At 33.5% G+C, this 20,471-nt stretch overlaps 1 protein-coding gene across 3 annotated transcripts in view; it reads left to right on the top strand.

Moving 5' to 3' along the window:
* Nucleotides 1–16,720, top strand: part of chd5 (chromodomain helicase DNA binding protein 5) — a 71,893-nt gene extending 55,173 nt beyond the window's left edge. For all 3 annotated transcript variants that reach the window (XM_087273835.1, XM_087273834.1, XM_087273833.1), the window contains exons 25-40: nt 320–494; nt 593–679; nt 2,982–3,070; nt 3,163–3,296; nt 4,774–4,918; nt 6,921–7,080; nt 7,160–7,239; nt 7,324–7,519; nt 7,993–8,079; nt 8,645–8,797; nt 8,946–9,054; nt 10,520–10,652; nt 10,739–10,934; nt 12,756–12,919; nt 13,025–13,151; nt 16,407–16,720. In XM_087273835.1, the coding sequence (XP_087129961.1) occupies nt 320–494; nt 593–679; nt 2,982–3,070; nt 3,163–3,296; nt 4,774–4,918; nt 6,921–7,080; nt 7,160–7,239; nt 7,324–7,519; nt 7,993–8,079; nt 8,645–8,797; nt 8,946–9,054; nt 10,520–10,652; nt 10,739–10,934; nt 12,756–12,919; nt 13,025–13,151; nt 16,407–16,534 (2,163 nt within the window). In that variant the 3' untranslated portion in view covers nt 16,535–16,720. The remainder of the gene's footprint in view (nt 1–319; nt 495–592; nt 680–2,981; nt 3,071–3,162; nt 3,297–4,773; nt 4,919–6,920; nt 7,081–7,159; nt 7,240–7,323; nt 7,520–7,992; nt 8,080–8,644; nt 8,798–8,945; nt 9,055–10,519; nt 10,653–10,738; nt 10,935–12,755; nt 12,920–13,024; nt 13,152–16,406) is intronic.
* Nucleotides 16,721–20,471: the final 3,751 nt, after the last annotated feature.

Below are 20,471 nucleotides of genomic sequence, written 5' to 3'. Positions count from 1 at the left end.
ATGTAAATACAAACTTTTATCTTGGATGTGATTAGTCATGGTGTATTGTTTGACAGCACTGCTTTAAATATAAAGCTACTAAAATTATTATATGCTACTAAAATACTTAGTAAAGGATGTCGAATTTTGGGATAAAAGCATAAAAAAAGCTTTATCCAGCTTCAGAAATAAGACAAAATAATAATTACATAAACAATTATCATATCATACACAAATCCCAAATGCTCAGGATCATTGTAAGTCTATAATAATTCTAAGTAGCTTAACCAAAGTCAATAAGAGCCTGTGATGTATGATCTGTGTTTGTGTGTTTCTGCAGGAGGAGGTCCAGAGGGAGATTATTAAGCAGGAGGAGAATGTTGATCCAGACTATTGGGAGAAGCTCTTGAGGCACCATTATGAGCAGCAGCAGGAGGATCTGGCCCGAAACCTGGGCAAGGGGAAACGCATCCGCAAACAGGTCAACTATAATGACGCCTCTCAAGAGGACCAAGGTACCCAAACACAGACGCTGACAGCATTATAACTCAGCATAAATCTCTCTCTGTGTGTGTATGAGTGTTCAAGCATTTCCTCTCGATCCCATTTACAGAGTGGCAGGACGATCTTTCGGATAATCAGTCTGAGTACTCTGTCGGGTCTGAAGATGAAGATGAAGATTTTGAGGAACGGCCTGAGGGTAGGTGTCCTCATTATACAGAGTTTGGGATCAGTAACTTTTTTTTGTATTCTGCAAGGACTGTTAAACTGACAAGAGTGAATGTAAAGACTTCTGCATTGTCAGAGATTTCTATTTCAGTAAAGCTGTTTTAAAATAACTTTTAAAATAGGTTTAAATAGATTTTTTGTTATCATTTGCAATACATTAAAATAATATTTTATAATGAATTCTTCTGCTGTAGTTGTGAATAATAAAATACATTCTTGGTGAGTATAGAAACTCCAAAGTAATTAAAATAAAAGTGTTGAAATATATAAAAACATTAGAATAAAACGTTTTAATGGGCTTTATATTACAAATGATCAAATAATTTCTAAATAGCAAATAAATACAAATAAATGAACATTTAAACAAGCAAACAAATAAAAAAATAAAAAATACATGAAATATTATACAAAATGCCATATAATGAGTAGAAAAATGTAATAATATTTTATAACATTGGATTTTTTACTGTATTTGTCATTACTAAAACATATTATTAGTGAGTATAGAAACTTTAAACTTTAAAGAAAAATTAAATAAAAGTGTTAAAATAAAAACATTGGAATAAAACTTTTACATGGGCTTTATATTACAAATTATCTAATAATTTCTAAATAACAAAAACTTACAAATAAACAAACATCTAAACAATAAACAAACAAATAAAGAAATACAAAATACATGAATAATTATACAAATAGCTTATAATGAGTAGAAAAAGGTCATATAAAAATACACTGTGGCATTCTAGGTAAGTATAGGATTGTGTGTCAAACCCCAAATTATACACAAAGTTTAAAATAAATAAACACATTAGAATAAAACATTTGAAGGGTCTTATTGCTAAAATGATCAAATAATTACAAAATGATGATTAAGAATAAAATAAAAAAATAAATGAACATACAATTTAAACAAACAAACAAACAAACAAATAAATAAAAAATACATAAACAATTATACAAATAAATTAAAATAGTAGATTTCCATGTTACAATGACCAGAAAAATTGAATAATATTGTAAATTAATATCAATAACTTCTCATAACATATTAAACACACTGTGGCATTATTGGAGAGTAGAGGAACTTGTATCATACCCAGAGTTAATTAAAATAAAAAGGTTGAAATAAATAAAATCATTAGAATAAATAATCAAATAATTACTAAATAATGACTTAGCTCAAAAAATAAATAAATAAATAAACATAAAATTTAAACAAACAAGTAAATACAAAATACATAAACATTCATAAAAATACATACAAATTGTAGATTACCATATTATAATGAGTAGAAAAGCATAATATTATTGTAAATTAATATAAATAAAAATTCTAATGACATTTTAAACGTACTTTGGCAGTATGCAGTTTTCTGCTTTGTAATGTTTGATCAGACTTTATTGTCAGTTGTAGTAACTTGCTGTTTTATGACAGCTAGAGTTTATATCCTGCTCAAAATGACCCATTCATACTCAAAAAACAATATTTGTTATAGTGAATAAAGTATTGTTCGCTTACGTACCTCATTACTTCTGTTTTGTAGATATGTAGCCTTACCGCCAACCTGATTTCACAAAGTAGGACATCTATGACATCTATGTTGATCCTGAAACAACATTCCAATCAGCCAATCAGAATTAAGGGATACGTTTACTGTTTATGTTAAGTTTAGGCTCACGGTTAGGTTTATGCACTTCTACATGATTGTTATCCAACTATTATTCCCCTCTTATTTGGGAATAATTTACAGTTATGGTTGGGTTGAGGGGTAGGGAATAGGCATAGATTACATTTTCCAACAAAAGTAATGTTTCAGGATCAACATAGATGTTAATCCAGGATCGCATTGTACTTGGCAAGTTATGATGTGTGTAGTCTGACACTTACACAATGATCTGCTGTGTTGATTACTTAAAGGTTGTTTAGGTGAAGCAAACGTGTGACTTAATTCAGTTCTACATTGTGCAAAACCTACAAGGAGAAAATAAAAGGAGCTTGAGGCAAAGTAAATATTAGATGACTAACCATTGTTGCTTTTGGATGAACTAGTTAAGCAGATTTGACTTAGATTTCCCATAAACCAAACATTCTTTTCAAATCTGAGTGCAAAAAATTTGGTTTATTAAAAGACTAAAGATGTCTCAATAAGCTCAATAGTATTGCTATGTATGGCATCTAAAAGACCTTTTCAAATAATAACTGCTTGACTGCAGTAATTAAAGTATTTTTTTAGACTTTTGGAGATCTAAATGTGCTCTTTTTCCTCCAGGTGGACGCAGACACTCCCGCAGACAGCTGAAGAGTGATCGGGACAAACCATTGCCGCCACTGCTGGCTAGAGTTAGTGGAAATATAGAGGTAAATCTTTTTACATTGTTATGAAAAGAGGGAGTTCTTGTGTGTTCCTTTCATTAGGTGAAGCTTTTGGCTGTTTTCCTTTGGGATTTCAGGTTTTGGGATTTAATGCCCGGCAGCGGAAAGCCTTCTTGAATGCGATTATGCGCTGGGGAATGCCTCCGCAAGATGCCTTCAACTCACACTGGCTCGTCCGTGACCTTAGAGGGAAAAGTGAGAAGGAGTTCAGGTATGTACATGAATGGGGTCTCACTCTAATCTGCTTGTTAATTCATGTGACACATCATTACGTGCCACAGTTTCTAGATCCAAATGCTCTATCAGATGCCTTATGTGATCCTGAACCACAAAACCAATCATAAATGTTTAAAATTTAGTTTTATACTTTGTCTGTACAAATAAGCTTTCCATTAATTGTATAGTTTCTTAGAATATGACAATTTTTGGCAGAAATACAATCTGGAATTTAAAAAAAAAACAATCTAAAATATTGGGAAAATCACCTTTAAAGTTGTCCAAATTAAGTTTTTAACAATGCATGTTACTTATCAGTTATTATGTTTCCATATATTTACAGTTGAAAATGTACAAAATATATTCATGGAATATAATCTTTACATAATATTCCAAGGAATTTGGCATAAACAAAATCGTTTAATCGTTTTTAGCCATACGGTTACACTCTGTTGTGTATTGCAGAGAAGAAAAACAAAGTGTACTGTAGCTCCAAATGCAGCATTTAACATACATTTAATGAAAGACTGTAACAAAACAAAACTAAAACAAGGCAAAACAGACTAGGAAACACACGGTCATCATGAGAGCAATAAAAAAAACAGACAACGGTAGGTAAACACAAATTGATATATTTAGTCTTGTAATCAGTGGGAATGAACCGTAGCTTTGTGTGGGTTTGTGTTTGTGTGTGCCTCCAAATGACCAACAGCTGAGGCAGGAGAGTTCTCAAGCAACCTGCATAGGCTAGATCACTGGTGATCATGACAAATACAATACATTTTTGGCTATTGTCAAAAGTATACCCATGCAACATAAGACCAAGGTTACAAATGTGCCCAATAAATAGCATAATATACGCTAACGGTGTGCTGTAAATTATGATAATAATGTTGTTTTTTTAAACATTGTTTATTGGGTTTTTACAAGTTAAATACAACATACAATAAAGTACGATAGATCATGAACGGCTACTGAGGTTAAATTTTAAAATGAAGTACAAATGAAATCAAAACTGAACATATGATTTTGTAAGCTCACATTGGTAGATTTGTGGTGAACAATACATCTGTGGATGTCATTAAGAAACAAAAAATAGTTTGCCCTTGTAATCTTTAACCGTTAAATTCTCGAATTTACTTATATCTTAGAAATTGGGCATGGCTAACATTCTTAACCCTGCCCCTCTAGCTGTCAGTTTTGACAACAGAAATAGTGAAGATGAGGTGTCTGTTAGGTTGTAATAACTCTTTAAAACCTCTTTCCAAATCTTTCTGAATGAAATACCTTCTTTACTACATCCATTCAGCTGACAGTGGAAAAAAAGCCACGCTCACTGTTTTCTTATTTAATATTCAGTTTCTCTAGGAACTAAACCACCATCGTAGCTACTGGTTCATGTGGACTTTAACATCTTAACAAGCAGATAATCTGTTGATATTATTTTCATTTATTGTTGTTGTGTGTTTCAGGGCTTACGTGTCTCTGTTCATGAGGCACCTGTGTGAGCCGGGAGCAGATGGAGCAGAGACATTTGCAGATGGAGTCCCAAGGGAAGGCCTGTCCCGCCAGCATGTTCTCACCCGGATCGGTGTCATGTCTCTGGTCCGCAAGAAGGTGATGATTTACTTACTGCTCTTTTATCTGCACTAGTTTTTAGCTTGATGAGTGTAATTACAGTATCTAATTTACAACAGTGTTATTTAAATATCAAATAGATTTTATATTATACATTCTTTATCGAAGTTTTGGTAATGTTGTTTTTTTTGTGTGTAAATAGATGTATATTTATTTGATTATTTTACTTCGTCTTAGTCCCTTTATTCATCAGGGGTTGCCACAACGGAATAAACCACCAACTTATCCAGCATACGTTTTACTCAGTGGACACTTCTAGCTTCTAGCTGCAATCCAGTTCTGGGAAGCATCCAAACACACTCATTCACACACATAGACTACGGCCAATTTAGTTTATTTAATTCACCTATAGCGCATGTCTTTGGACTGTGGGGGAAATCGGAGCTACTGGAAGAAACCCACACAAACACGGGAAGAAGATGCAAATCCCACACAGAAATGCCAACTGGCCCAGCCGGGATTCGACTCGGCGACCTTCTTGCTGTGAGGCAACAGTGCTATTCACTGAGCCACGGTGCTCCAAATAAATGTATATGTTGTTTTTAATTATTTTTATTTAGTTGGTGTTATTTTAGCACATCAGGTAAAGGTAAACTAAATGAGCAATATTTAGAAAACATTGATTTTATTTATTTTTTTGTTAACTACAATAACCCTGGCTTAATATTTTTAAAATTATTTATAATTTATTAAAAACTTTCTGTAGCATTCTATAGCATCGTTTATCTGAATACATTTTTAACAAAAATTATTTTTTCTATTTTTATAGCTATGAACATTAAATAAGCATCCAGATTAAACAGACCTTTTATAAGATAAACACATGCTAATTCTGTTTACAATTAATCTTTTAAAGGGTCACAAAACCAAAATACATGTTTTGAGATGTTGACAGACATATATATGTCTTACATTGCTAAAAACACAATTAGGACACATTAATTTCATAAAAAAAGTGAAAACTGATTGTTTTTGCGTTATTTTGAGCAACCTCGATCTTCCGGTATGATTTTCGCCGCATTTTGTGACAGGAGTTTCTATACACACACTGCTGTTTGACGTTATTCTGTGCACCTACAGAGTCAGTGAAGGACCACAGACACTGGCATTGTAAAATGCTGAGGTTTTTTACCCATACGTTTGCGGTATCAAATTCCATTAAAACTACACTCTCCCAGCAGTTCATACTTGCATCCAATATCTCATTTGCTATGAGGGGCTTGTATGAAATGTTCCTGAATGAAAGTGAAAGTGCCAAACTGCAGTTAAGTTGACAAATTAAAAATTAAACACTCAAAATTACAAGAAACATTTAAGGAAATGTGGATAGCGTGATGACGCAATGACATAAATTGAATTATGTGCTATATTATGTAAAACGGGATCATGAAAGGAACATTCAAAAAACAACTCATGTAAACACCTTAATCATATTATTGTCTTATTCAGATTAGGGCAAATAATTTGATTAACGATGTCCATGTAAACATAGTCATTGTCTATCTCCTTTGCGTCTGTATTTGTGCTGCAGGTAATGAAACTCCCTTTTTCATGGAAACCCTTGCCTCTTTCAACATTCTTACATAAACAAAGCTAGACTCAACCATTTTCCTGACTTTTTTCAAACTAGAGGTGTGAAAACCCCCTGCTGAGACAGGGAGGTTCATGACCCTTTAGTTCAAGTTCATATATTTATAGTGCATATTTAAAAACAGTCACAAGACTGATCAAATTGCTGTACATAAGACAAAGTAAACTAAAAAGAGATTATAAATTTAGTTTAAGAGTACAGGATTATACATTTAGTTTAAATGTACTGTAATACAATACAGTTTTTTAACATTAAATAATAAATATGTATCCACAATAATCATTCCTTGAAACAAATCTATATGGTTTTTAAATATAACAAAATAGTAATAAATTATAAAATAAAAAAGGGTTTCTGCTAAAATTCCTCTTGTTTGTTTTGCGTATGTAGGTTCAGGAGTTTGAACATGTGAATGGGAAGTTTAGTACACCAGATCGGATTCCTGTTGGATTAGAGCTGAAAAAACTAACGGAAAGTGTCTCGTCGGATCCAAACACCCCTGTTCCTGCCAGTCCTGTTCCAACTCAACCCAGCACCCCGGTTCCTTCAGGTCAGACTGAACATGTTCTTACGTCATCATAAAATGCTGGTTGTTTATGGTTACCTACACAGTAGAATTGTACTTACAGATAAGACAGAGTCAGTGTCCGGGTCTCAAGAAGATAAGGAGATTGCAGAACCAGAGAACACCAAACCGCTGGACCCTGAGGTCATACTGTCATCAAGAAAATACCTTCTGTGTCCTTCCATCTTTTCTTTTGTCTTTACTAAAAGATCTCTCTTCTTGTAACAGCCAGTTGTTCCAGAACCCTCTCCTGCGCCAGAAAAGACCAATGAGGGAGAAGAGACAAAAAACGGCAGTCCTGAAGAGAAACGATTGGAGGAGAGCGAGAAGAGTGACACCCCTCCTGTGCAATCAGAGCCATCAGCCAATCAAGCACCGCCACCTACTAAGCAATGTGAGCAGCCAGCCAATCAGACACCTTCAGGTGAGGGTTTTTCACCATGACAGTAATGATTCTCATCGCTGCAGTCACACTACAGTTTAAGCATGTAAAGTTCTGTAGTACGGTGCTATAAAAAGGGGCGGGATTAAACAATATTAGACATTAAAAAAGCGAGCGATTTCTCAGTATTTTTAATATCTGTCCAGAGAACTCATGTTTTAATCTTCAATTGGTCTTATGCAATCATGTGATGCAATTTCGCCGGTCAGAGTTCACCAAGCTTGACCTTTCCAACACAGCAAACTGCGAAACTTGTTTCACAAGCTTGCGTTTCTGCTTTGCCACATTCGCATGTGTATGAATGGAAGTCTATGGGGTGAAAAGTCCAGTGTGACTGCGGCTTTACTTACTTTTTCAGTAGCTTATCCCTTCTTCTTTATTAACACCAATTAATAATGTTTCTTTAAAGTATTATTCCCTATAATGAAAGTTTTAAATGATTGCTTTTCTTAAAGACTGTGGTAAAGGAAAAGAGACTTCTCCAGAAAGAGGGGAAACTAAACTCAGCCCTCCAAAAACAGAGGATAAGGAACAAAAACCAGGTCAGTGTTTGTGGTGTTTATGATACCTCAGTAAACATAATAAAATATTTTTCAAATCCATTTTATCTACAGATTGGCATCTTAAAAAATGCATTTTCCAAAAAATAAAGGGTACAAAAATGGTCAATAAAAGAAAGCTCTTAACCTGCAGAGGTCGAAATAAACATTCCATCTTATGAAATATTACAATAAAACATTTTATGAAACTATTACAATTAAAATATTACATTTTACAAAACCCTATGACCAAAATTTATGTACAGATTCAAATCATGCAATGTGATTTTTTTTTGTATTTTGTCTTTTATTAAAAATTCAAAACAGATCAAAACTTATTAATAATATAATATAATATAATATAATATAATATAATATAATATAATATAATATAATATAATATAATATAATATAATATAATAATATAATAAAATAAAATAAAATAAAATAAAATAAAATAAAATATAATATAATAAAATAAAATATAATATAATATAATATAATATAATAATAATATATTTTAAATTAAATTAAATCTACTTTCTTTCAAACGATGACATTTCTGTAGCCATTCCTGATGATGTAAAATCTGAAGACCCTCCTGAAAACCAAGTGAATGGAGAGAAAGATGTAAGAGATGAGACGGACGAGGGCCACAGGGATGACAAGAGCAGCATCAAAACTCGCTTCATGTTCAACATCGCAGATGGAGGATTCACAGGTGAGTTACAGTCTTATTAATGTCTTTTTTAACAGGCAAATCAACACATGGGCGGGTATTGTATCACATATTTAGGATCTTTAGGAGTGATTTTTAGCATAAATAAAGAAGTATGCATGGATGTGCATGAGTGTTTATGTGTGTTCAGAGTTGCACACGCTATGGCAGAATGAGGAACGCGCAGCTGTGTCATCTGGCAAAATATACGACATCTGGCATCGTCGCCATGACTACTGGCTGCTGGCTGGCATCGTAACGTATCCTAATTCTTCTTTCCATAGCACTTTTGAGCTGTCTTAATATCGCTTTAATCATGTTTGTTATCTTACTGTAATTTCACTTTTGCTGTTTTTGTTGTTTCTTTTACTGTTTCTTTTTGTCAGTATTATTATATACAGTGCTCAGAATAATTGAGTACACGCCATATTTTAATCCATTTCTCAGTGAATATAGGCAGTGTGTTTTGGTGCATTTAAACAAAACTGAATTATTAAACAGATATATTTATTAAAATAATATTTTAGTCACCAAACATATTTAGAAATTAAAAGATAATACAATTAAATTCAAGCTAAATATTTCAAAAAAAAGAAAAAAGATAATTACAACCTACAAAATTTCAACTAAATAAAATTTTTGCTCTTTTTAAAAATTGTAGTTAATATTTTTCTATAACATACATTTGGGTGTACTAGATTTTGGACCGTTATCGTAAGTTATTTTGTTAGAAAAGCTCCAGAATTGGCTTCATATGAATTTAAAAGGTAGATTTGTGAGGGGTGTACTTATATATGCTGAGCATTGTAGTTGTGAACATTGCTAAGTGTAATTTTAAATTAGACAAGGAGAAAAAACAAAAAACAAAGCAAAAATTAATGAAAAGAAGAAATTTATTTTTACTAGCAATCATGAACAATAACATTAAAATTAGTGTGTAACCTGTTGAAAAGATTGGCTCATGATGGTGTTGTGAATACTTTAAAAAATCACTAATAATAATAATAATAATAATAATAATAATAATAATAATAATAATAATAATAATAATAATAATCAGTTTTTTATTTAAATATATGATGAAATAAAATGTAATTAACTAAAATACATTTTTGTAATTATTATTTGCAGTCTTCAGTGTCACAATTATGCTGTTTCTACTCATTTAAAGTTTGAGAATTATATTTATTGTTATATTTATTATTATAAAATAACAAAATAGTATTTATTATTTAGTATTTATAGTTATGGGCGCCACGGTCGCGCTGTTGCCTCACAGCAAGAAGGTTGCGGATTAGAGCCCCTATGTCCTGGTCCTCCAGGTTAGGGGTTGGGCGTTGGGCTTACAACCCACCTCGTAAAAATTAAATGTTACGAAACATCAACATGGTGCGACTAAATATCAACTTAGATATATACGGCCCTGGTAGTAAGTATTTATAGTTATAAATATATTCTTGTGGAGACCATAATACATTTATATTAGAATTTATTGATGAAAAGAACAGTGCAATAGATGAGACCATGGTCTCAAAGTATATATCTAACTAGTCTAAAAAGTACAGAATTTATTTTAAAAACCAAATGTTGCCTAATATTGTTGTTTTGTGTGTTATTTTCCAATAAAAAATAAATCTCAACCATTTCAGTTGTTGTGTGCTTCCTTACAATTTTATCTAAAAACATTCCAATATATGAGGCAAATCCTTAACCTGGTGCTCTCAGACATGGTTATGCCCGCTGGCAGGACATTCAGAATGACCCACGTTATGCCATCCTCAATGAGCCTTTCAAGACTGAAATGCATAAAGGGAACTACTTAGAAATGAAGAACAAGTTCCTTGCCAGACGCTTTAAGGTACAAGTTTTCCTGTACCTATGTTTTGTTTTAGCCAATTAAAAACATAGCCTTTTAAATTCGCATGTTTTACCTTCATGATTTAGCTACTGGAACAAGCTTTGGTCATCGAGGAGCAGCTCCGGCGTGCGGCGTATCTGAACATGACTCAGGACCCCAGTCATCCTGCCATGGCCCTCAACACACGTTTTGCAGAAGTGGAGTGTCTGGCCGAGTCTCATCAGCACCTCTCCAAAGAGTCTCTGGCTGGTAACAAGCCAGCCAATGCAGTGCTGCACAAAGGTGATTTCAAATATAATAAAATATACAATAAATAAAAGTTTGGAACTTGTTAAGGTCTTTAGATGAGGGTTGGTGTTAGGTTTAGATGTTTTATCTAGAATATATGTTTTATTCAGTACTAAATGAGCAGATTTATTTTGTAAAAAATGTTCTAAGGTGAACTTCTGTCCTGTTTTGACTGAACTCCCCAATTGAATTGATATGATGTATTGTGGAGACTTAGAAGTAAACATCCCCTCATGCTATTGGCTAACAGTTTTGGATATTTAAATAGTTTTTTTTTTTTTGAAAGTTTAAAAGGACAGATGTGTACCCACTGACAGTTTACATCCTCCATAAATAGACTGATTTGATTTAGGCTACAAACACTTGTTTTGACAAACAAACAAAAAGACAAAGCAATAATTACCTGCAATAACTTTAATAATTAGCTGTAATAACAGTTTTCAGTCTTTCTAAAAACCAATGTCTACTTGTGTCTAAATTTTAAACAAACCAGTGGTAAAAAAAAATGATTGTGAACAAAGGACCAAGTTCTTACTGACGTGCTCTAAATCTTAATTAAAATAAAGTTCATCCACTCTTTCTTGATATTTGTAATCAGGAGGAAGGTAATTCAAAGACTTCTTTTTTCACAACATAAAACTAAACAGCAGCTTGACGTGTCTTTAGAGCATCTTTATAGTTTGGTTTCTGCATATTTAGACCTGCATTTACCTCTCTTGTTATTTACCTACTACAGCTTAAAGTTCAGCCAGAAATGAAAATTCATTTATTCCTTCTCATGTGGTTTAAACCTTTATAAGTTCTTTCTTGAGTTGAACGCAAAAGAAGATATTTTGAAGAATGCTTTTTGATAATGTTGACTAGAAAACTATGGAATTTAATTTAACCAAATCACTGCTGCTTTATGATAATATAATAATAAATTGTATTTGTATAGGACACTCTGCATTTACTGTATTCTGGAGAATATACTTTTGTTTTACCTATGCTTTCCATACAGCATGTTTATAGTTTTGTTGTATACTACTGTATGCAATAGTAATGATTGGCCTAATGATTATTTTATGTTTCTTCATGTCATTGGTGTTTACAATGTACCTGTTCCTCCTCTCAGCAGATAACTGTGGCTGTAGAACATTGCATCAAATTCTAGATATAAGCCTACACTGTAAAAAGTGATTAGTTACTTAAAGCCAGTAAACTAATTGCCTTAAAATAAACAAATTGACTTTTTTTTTTTACAAAACTAATGTAAGTAAACCCATTGTAACTTGGAACTGTTTAGCTGACTTAATTTTTATAATTATGCAAGTTGTATTCACTTATAAAAAAAAAAATCACAACTAATCAACTAATCACTGTTTCCAATACACCTTAATTATATTTGTCTTTTTTCAGCTTTCTGTATCTAGCAAAATGACAGTAACTAAAATAATCAGCTTTTCCAGACTCAAGTGTGTCTTCTAAATTCAATATAGACTATAATTGTAGATTTTATAGACTTAATGAAGCACCAAATATGTAATATTGTAATAATTGCTGTAATTATTTGAAAACAGACGTGTGAAAATAGTCTGCCAATGTAAAAAAGGATTAGTTGACTAAAAGTAAGTACATTTTAGTGCAGATGTGAGGCATTTTGCATTTTGTATGTGCAGTTTTGAGAATTGTATGTAGAGTTTTGAAAAAAGACACCTGTTTTGAAAATGTGTGGAAGCAGTTGAAAAAAACTGTAGATCTAGGGGACTTCTAAAATGAGCCTGTTATCAAAAAAGTGTAGCGTTGCTTTAAGTGATTATGTTGATGTTGTTTCAGTGTTAAATCAGCTGGAGGAGTTGTTAAGCGATATGAAGGCGGATGTGACGCGTTTGCCCTCCATGCTTTCGCGGGTGCCACCGGTGTCCGCGCGGCTCCAGATGTCAGAGCGGGGCATCCTCAGCAGACTCACCAGCCGGGGCAATGAGCCGCCACCTCAGCAGGTGACACGTCTCCTGCCATATGTGTGGTCCATACATGATGAATAATAGATGGGCCTCATGTGGATCAACCTTCATGTAAGAATGTTCTGTTTCATCTTCCCTCAGCCTTTCCCTCAGGGCTCTTTCGGCTGTTCTCAGATGTATAATAGCAGTTTCGCCGGAGGGTTTCGTGGACCTGGAGGCACCGCCATGGTGAACTATAGCCAGATGCCCCTGGGGCCGTACGTCAGTGGTTAGTGACCTACATTAGTCTTGACATGGAGAGCATGCAGTAAAAACTCACCAGTTGAGTTAAAGGGGCAGTTCACAGAAAAAAGAACATTCTATCATCATTTACTCTCTCATATCTTTTCAAAGATACTTTCTTTGGCAGGCAGAATGTCCATACAATGAAAGTCAATAAGACCCAAATTGTTTTGGACTGATTTTGTGCAATAATTTACTTTTTTTGCTATGCTGAAGTAAGTCTCAAAAGGTATCTAAAGGGTTACTAAATTATGTATGTAATGTAATGTGTATTTATATAGCGCATTTATTGTGTTTGGCCATACACCCAAAGTGCTTCACAATCATGAAGCTATTGGTGGAGTGGAGAGACGGTGATAGAGCCAATTCAGTGGATGGGGATGATTGGGAGGCCATGATGGTTAAGGGCTGAGAGGGAATTTGGCCAGGACATCAGTACTCTTTACAAGAAGTGCCATGAGATTTTTAATGACCACAGAGAGGCAGAACCTCGGTTTAACGTTTCATCCGAAAGACGGCGCCCACTAACAGTATACTGTCCCCTTCACTTTTACTGGGGCATTAGGACACAGACCACAGGTTGAGCGCCTCCTGCTGGCCTCACTAACACTGCTTTCAACAGCAACCCAGTTTTTCCATGTGGTCTCCCATCCAGGTACTAACCAGGCTCAGCCCTGCTTAGCTTCACCGGTCTTGGGCTGCAGGGCGATATGGCTGTGATAATGCTGTAAGGGCATCTGCTGTGTAAAACATATGCCGGAATAGTTAATGGTTCATTCCACTGTGGCAATCCTTGATAAATATGGGAATAAATAATTTAAAAAATAAAAGATGATGTGATTATTTGATGATGAAATGATTCGGGTGAACTGTTTCTTTAAGTCAGAGATAAGTCAAGTCTTTATTTCTAAAGTACTTCATATAAAACAAATTGCATCAAAGCAGCTTTATGGGCAAAATTATAGAATTAATTAGTAATTAGTATGTTTAACAGTGTGTTAGTTACTGTATGTTTCATCAACAGTACTAATCAACTTAAATGCTGTATTAAAACATATCTAGTGTCCTTTAGCCAGACTTTATGACTTCAATTTTACATTATAATATATTATAATATAGTCCAAGAATCAACCACTTAGAAAATAATTGACCACATGATCTGACTAACAAGAAAATCATCCAAACACACTTGGTTTGTGCATCCTGAATTTACATTGTAGTTGAGAAATCTGAGATACTTTCCATGATCTGTGGACTTTTAACAAAAACTAACAAAACATTTGTTATTGTACTAATAAAATTGTTGTCCACTCTATAAATAAAGCTGAAAGGAAATGACATAATAATTGAAAACTAAAATGGAGCATTTTTTTTCATCGGCTGATTTTTAAAATGGAATACAGTAAAATACAACTGGAATAAAAATCTATTCAAGATGCTAAATTTAGATTATAAAAAAATTTAGATATAAAAAAGCTAATTAACATGGATAAATACTTATTAAAAGATGAAATGACTGATTTTGGTGTCTGCATCCTGAAATATTTGCAAAAATGATTGTATATATATATATATATATATATATATATATATATATATATATATATATATATAGAAAACATATTTTATTATTTGCAAAATAAGTCTCTACTTTATTTTTTTAGATAAATTTAAATGTCAAAATGTGGGTGAAAGAATGATCCATCATCATTCAGCATGAAATATATTTATGCCGAAATGAAACAACATATTTATTCTGACCTGTACTTATTAAATACATATTTTAAAATGCGGACAAATATTTCAAACCTAGTTGTTGCAGGACAGTTGAATGTACATTTTAAGTACATCTTTGAGTCTTTTAATATGTCATCAGTTGGTTCTGAATACGAATCTGAAACAATTATTTGATACTGTACTGTATATCAAAGGTGTCAAATCCAGTTCTTGGAGGGCCACAGCTCTGCACAGTTTAGCTTTAACCCTAATTAAACACACCTGATCGACCTAATTGAATGCTTGGCTGTTTCTCAATATGTGTTCTTCAGCGATCTTGCGTCCTCGTATTCTCGTGTAGCGTCATCATCAACTGCCAAAGTTTAATTCCAAAACTCAAGACCACAAGAACGGAGGACGTTTGAAAGTTCCCAGATGTATTCTTGATATGTGTTGAGGATGCACCGATGCAGACTTGAGCACCAAACTCACTTGAACTTTCCCAAAAGTCATTGCGACTGAATAAAGGAGGTGGGAAGCGCAGCATTCTACACCTGTTCATTATTAAAGTTCAGAAATAAAACTTTTTATCTCAGGAGTTTTTCTAAATAAGACGGTGAAAGTAAACATCACCATGAAAATTGTAATAAAGGCATTAAGGGTGTTGAAATTCCTATTAAAATTAGTTTTATTTGTGTTTTATAAGTATTTTGTGCATGTTATATACATTAAAAAGAAAAAAAAATCAATAAAATGTTGTATGAATGCTGTAATGTTTAAATAACTTTCCATTATAAACACGTGAAGGTCATGTGACTATCAGAAAGAATGGAGCTTCTCCTTTCTCACAGGACACGTTCTCTGTTCTCACGGTACCTGAATTTGTTCTTCCGAGGTGACCTGGCAAGACCATTTTCTGCGAGTAAGCTAGTCTGTTCTTTGTGTTCTTGGAGTTGGGAAACAGCCCATCAGTCTTATTTTAAATATCCAGGTTAGTGTATCGAAGCAGGGTTGGAACTAAACTGCGCAAGGCTGCGGCCCTACAGGAACTGTGTTTGACAGCCCTGCTGTACATAAACATTAACATTGAATGACATTTTAGTGTGTCTTCTGTACATGATGGTAAAAAATAGGTCACACTTGATGATCTGTTTGTTGAATTTAATTTACATTGCTTCTTCATGCCAACTAATTCTCATTAGATTATGAGTAGACTATTAGGTTGGGATTAGGGTTATTGTAAGTTGACATGTACTTGCAAAGTTTCTTATAGTCAGCTAAATGTCTGTTGAAGGAGCAGTATCAACAGATATTAAGCAGACAGTAAACTAATACTCAAATAGACCATTAAAATAAAGTGTTACCAATAAAAAACAATATTTATTTATTTGCATATAAAAAAACAGGAGTATTGCATACAAACTGTACTAAAAATCACTTTTCTTTCTGATCACTAAGGAAATAAACAAATTGGGTGACTATGAAGTATAATTTCTTCTTTTTTTTACTTTTCTTTCTTCTTCAGTTTCCTCAAATGGGCCTCCTGCCCCTACCAGCCTCCTGGAGAAGAAGTCGAGTGACGTCCTGCGAGATGTGGTAACCCCTGATTTAAAATCAGGCAAACCCAGTGATGTTATATGCATCGAGGACTAGCCTGTGGACGCTCCGTCCTGTTAATTACAGTTTAAAACCTACAGACAGAATGCTGAAGGAAGAAATAATAAACAGCAAACCTTATCAGTTGCACTTTTGTCTTTCAGAATCTGTACTTGTACGCGCCTGTAAGTTTTATTCAGTAGATTTGTTTCATTCATTCTTAAAAAAAAATAAAAAATCAGCGATACAAAAGTGTTAATCGATTAAGGCGAGGCTGAGGACGCTACTGAAAGAGGGCATCATTGTTCTGACAGTCCTCTGAGCTTTGTTTTTTTTTTATTATTGTTATTATTTTTTTACATCATGGCTTCTGTTTCTTAGTGGCCATGAGGGACATTTGGATCTCTGCTAACGCTGAGCCGTCTGGAGGTGCTAGTGGTTTCTGGCCAGCTGAAGGACCTCTGCTTTTGCTCCTGGCTCTGCTCATGAATGATGTGCTGTTGCTGCCCCTGCAGGTTATTGCTGTGTAGTGCATCTAAACACACAGAAAAGTGCAATGACTGACATATTCTCTGGAAAACCTCAGATGATTTTGCATTGTCGCCACTTATGTATGCTTTCAGAACTGTACTAGATTGTGTTTCCAGTTTACATTACTAGAAAAGGAAAAGAGTGTTGATGAAAGCTAAAGATGCTCCCAGTAATGAAATAATCTTAATTATCAAAAGGTTTTACCCTCAGTAAATTTATAGCACATTTACTTAGAAACTCCACAGTGTTGAAATGCCAATCAGAATCAAGTTTTGTTGTATAAAAAAATTAATTGCAAGATTTCTTAAAATCTTAAAAATGTCCTTTGCGCACACAAACTAATGTTGTTTTTTTACGGCAGTGTCTTGCATAAAAAATCAAGTACAATCAAAAGTATTAGTAGCCTATTAAAAGCTCATTTTAGAAGAAGCTGGGCTCACTCATGTGAGATCACATAACCTGCATGCCTAATAAATATTCACTAGTACTAAAATATAGCACTTTTGAGTGGTCATATACAGTTGAAGAATTATTAGCCCTCCTCTAATTTTTTTTTTCTTTTTTAAATATATTTTCCGAATTATGTTTAACAGAGCAAGGACATTTTTACAGTATGTCTGATAATATTTTTACTTCTGGAGAAAGTCTTATTTGTTTTATTTTGGCTAAAATAAAAACAGTTTTGACAAAATTATTAGCCCCTTTAAGCAATTTTTTTTCGAAAGTCTACAGAACAAACCATCATTATTCAATAACTTGCCTAATTACCCTGCCTAGTTAACCTAATTAACCTAGTTAAGCCTTCACATGTCACTTTAAGCTGTATAGAAAAGTCTTGACAATATCTAGTAAAATATTATTTACTGTCATCATGACAAATATAAATAAATCAGTGATTAGAAATGAGTTATTAAAACTATTATGTTAAGAAATGTGTTGAAAAAATCTTCTCTCCGAAAAACAGAAATTAGGGAAAAAAATAAACAGGGGGCTAATAATTCAAAAGGGTTAATAATTCTGACTTCAACTGTATATTGATGGCAGTTAGAATGTTTTCATGAACTGTGAGCTGATCAAATTAAGATTATAATAAATTGTGACCCACAATTTGAAAGGTATATATTTTATTTTAATGCAATGTGAACTTTATTATTGCTGTTAAATGCGAAAAGTATTGCGATGTCCCTCAGTTTGTAAAACAATAATGCTTTTATAGCAATTAATTTTGCAAGTGTATACATAAACAAAATAAACGTTAAAGTATATACAATCACAGTTTTTTTACAAACTCCATCCACAAAAGTAGTTTGTTTTGTTTGATTTTACAAAGTGAGGGACCGCTAAAAGTGCATTCTGTCAGTTAATCAATCAACAGCATGCCTGGAATATTTCTAGAAATGAATTTTTAATTTCTGGAACAGAGCGAGAGCTCAACAGGGATATCTGTGCGACATTTTCACCCTGTTCCATGTTCCTGGATGAGCTCTAATCAGTTTAAATTTGTAAACTTAATTTTGTATTACTATTATAATCATCATCATATCCTTCTATAGATGCATTTTACTTGACATTTTGTGAATTGCTGAAACTTGGACCCTACAGTAAGTGTGTCGGTTTACTAAGCCGAGCTTATAGATAGTATTGACATGATTGTTCTGGTGCCATAAGTGGTGTGGAGATGGATTGTTTTGTTTCAATTTGAAATGATATGCCTTGTGTTACTGTGTTTTTAAGCAGCGCACTTTATATGGAGATCGGACATTACCATAGAGACGGCCATTTCAAACGCAGTAGAAACCTCTTTTAATAACTTGTATATTCAGTTTCAGTCTGTGGTATTAGTCATGCTAATTAATGTAGATCAAGAGTTTTGTTTGTTTTCTGCATCTCGGCGGCTGAAGTGTCATGGCTGACCGTAAACGTGATCATAGCTTCTTTTGCAGTAGTTTTATCTTGGGGGTTCAAGACGATGAGGATGATTTTTGTGTAAACTATGAATGTGGAAAAAATGCAGTTAAATGTTCACACGCACACGCGCGCTACAGAAACCTCAAATGATTTCAATGAAACGCAAAGACAGTCTTGAGAGTCAAGGGAACTTGTACCCATGAGAGAGAGAGCCAGCAGCATAAAATGTTGTGAAATGAAGTTTTGTTTTTATCTTGTGTGAGGAGTTTACGCCATTTTCATTTGTACTTTTTAATCCGTGTTGATATTGCCATTGCGCTCCATTTAAATGCAATCAAACTGAAGCCAAAATGAATGTATGACGTATTTAAAAAAAGCTTCAGTCTAATATTAGAAGTCTTTTCATTCAAGTTCAAACTAGGCTTCAAAAGCTACCAAAAGACCCTGGTCAAGACAACTTTGTTGCCATGAACGCACAGCATGTGATTTGTCTTCAGACTACTTTGGACCAGAGAGATCTTTATCCTGGTTTCGAAACATCTACGAGCAAAACAAATATTGCTATTTTGCAGAGATAAGAATATGGAAAACATAAGTGAACTACCATCAACTCACTTTGTACTCAGTGTATTTGTTTTATGTGTTTTAATAAATCCCCTCCAATAAGAATTAGGCTACGTTTCATTATTTCATTGTTTGCGTCCCATTCAAACGTTTTGGAATAATGATTTAAAGTCTACATGAACAGGAAGCTGCGACTGTTTTTTTGTTTTTGTTTTGTATTGCAATGTAGTCTCAGAGAAACTGAATATTAAATGAGTAAACAGTTGACGTGGCTTGTTTTTTCTATTGCCAGCTGATTGCAATGTAGGTATTTTTTTTCAGAAAGATCAGGAAAGGGTTTTAGAAAAGTTCTTACAACTGATTACAATCTAAGACACCTCCTCACCATTTCTGTTTAAACTGTTGCCAGATTTAGCTGACTTTTTCCAACCCAAAAGCTGTGAAAAAACTTGCCCAAATGCACAAAAAAATTCAATATATAAGACTAATATTTTTACTAATTAATATTTATTTAAACCGAAATTAACTAGTTTTTTTTTTTCAACTGTCATGATTTTTAAACCATACAGCAATCAACACCAGAGATCTGTTCTTTCGTACCTCGCTTAAACAATCTAAGATGATTTGACAGATACTGCATCTTTTAATCTTGATAACTGATCTCTGGCTTATTTGGTTTTTCAATTATGTTCGTGAATTAGAATAAAATTGTCTGGATGAACTGATTTGAGTTCACTGAGTGTTTTGTGAAGGACAGATCTATGGATCTTTGAAATCAGGATCAGCAATGTAACGATTGGCCAACGGCACAGGAGCGTAATGACATCATCTGATTAATATTCAATTATTCATGTGAGCAAAAGGACATAAAATTCTTAGTAAACGGTTTGTTGAATATGAAACGAAATATCTTTCCACGTGTTGTGGGCTGCAGGCTTAACACTTGTGTCAAGAGTATTTAGCAATTTATTTAGTTTTACCTTTAGAACAG

Source organism: Danio rerio, chromosome 11, assembly GCF_052040795.2.
Source record: "Danio rerio strain M-AB ecotype USA chromosome 11, GRCz13ab, whole genome shotgun sequence".
Lineage (NCBI taxonomy): Eukaryota > Metazoa > Chordata > Actinopteri > Cypriniformes > Danionidae > Danio > Danio rerio.
Note: the sequence above shows the minus strand (reverse complement) of the source record. Positions and strands in the feature narration are given on the sequence as shown.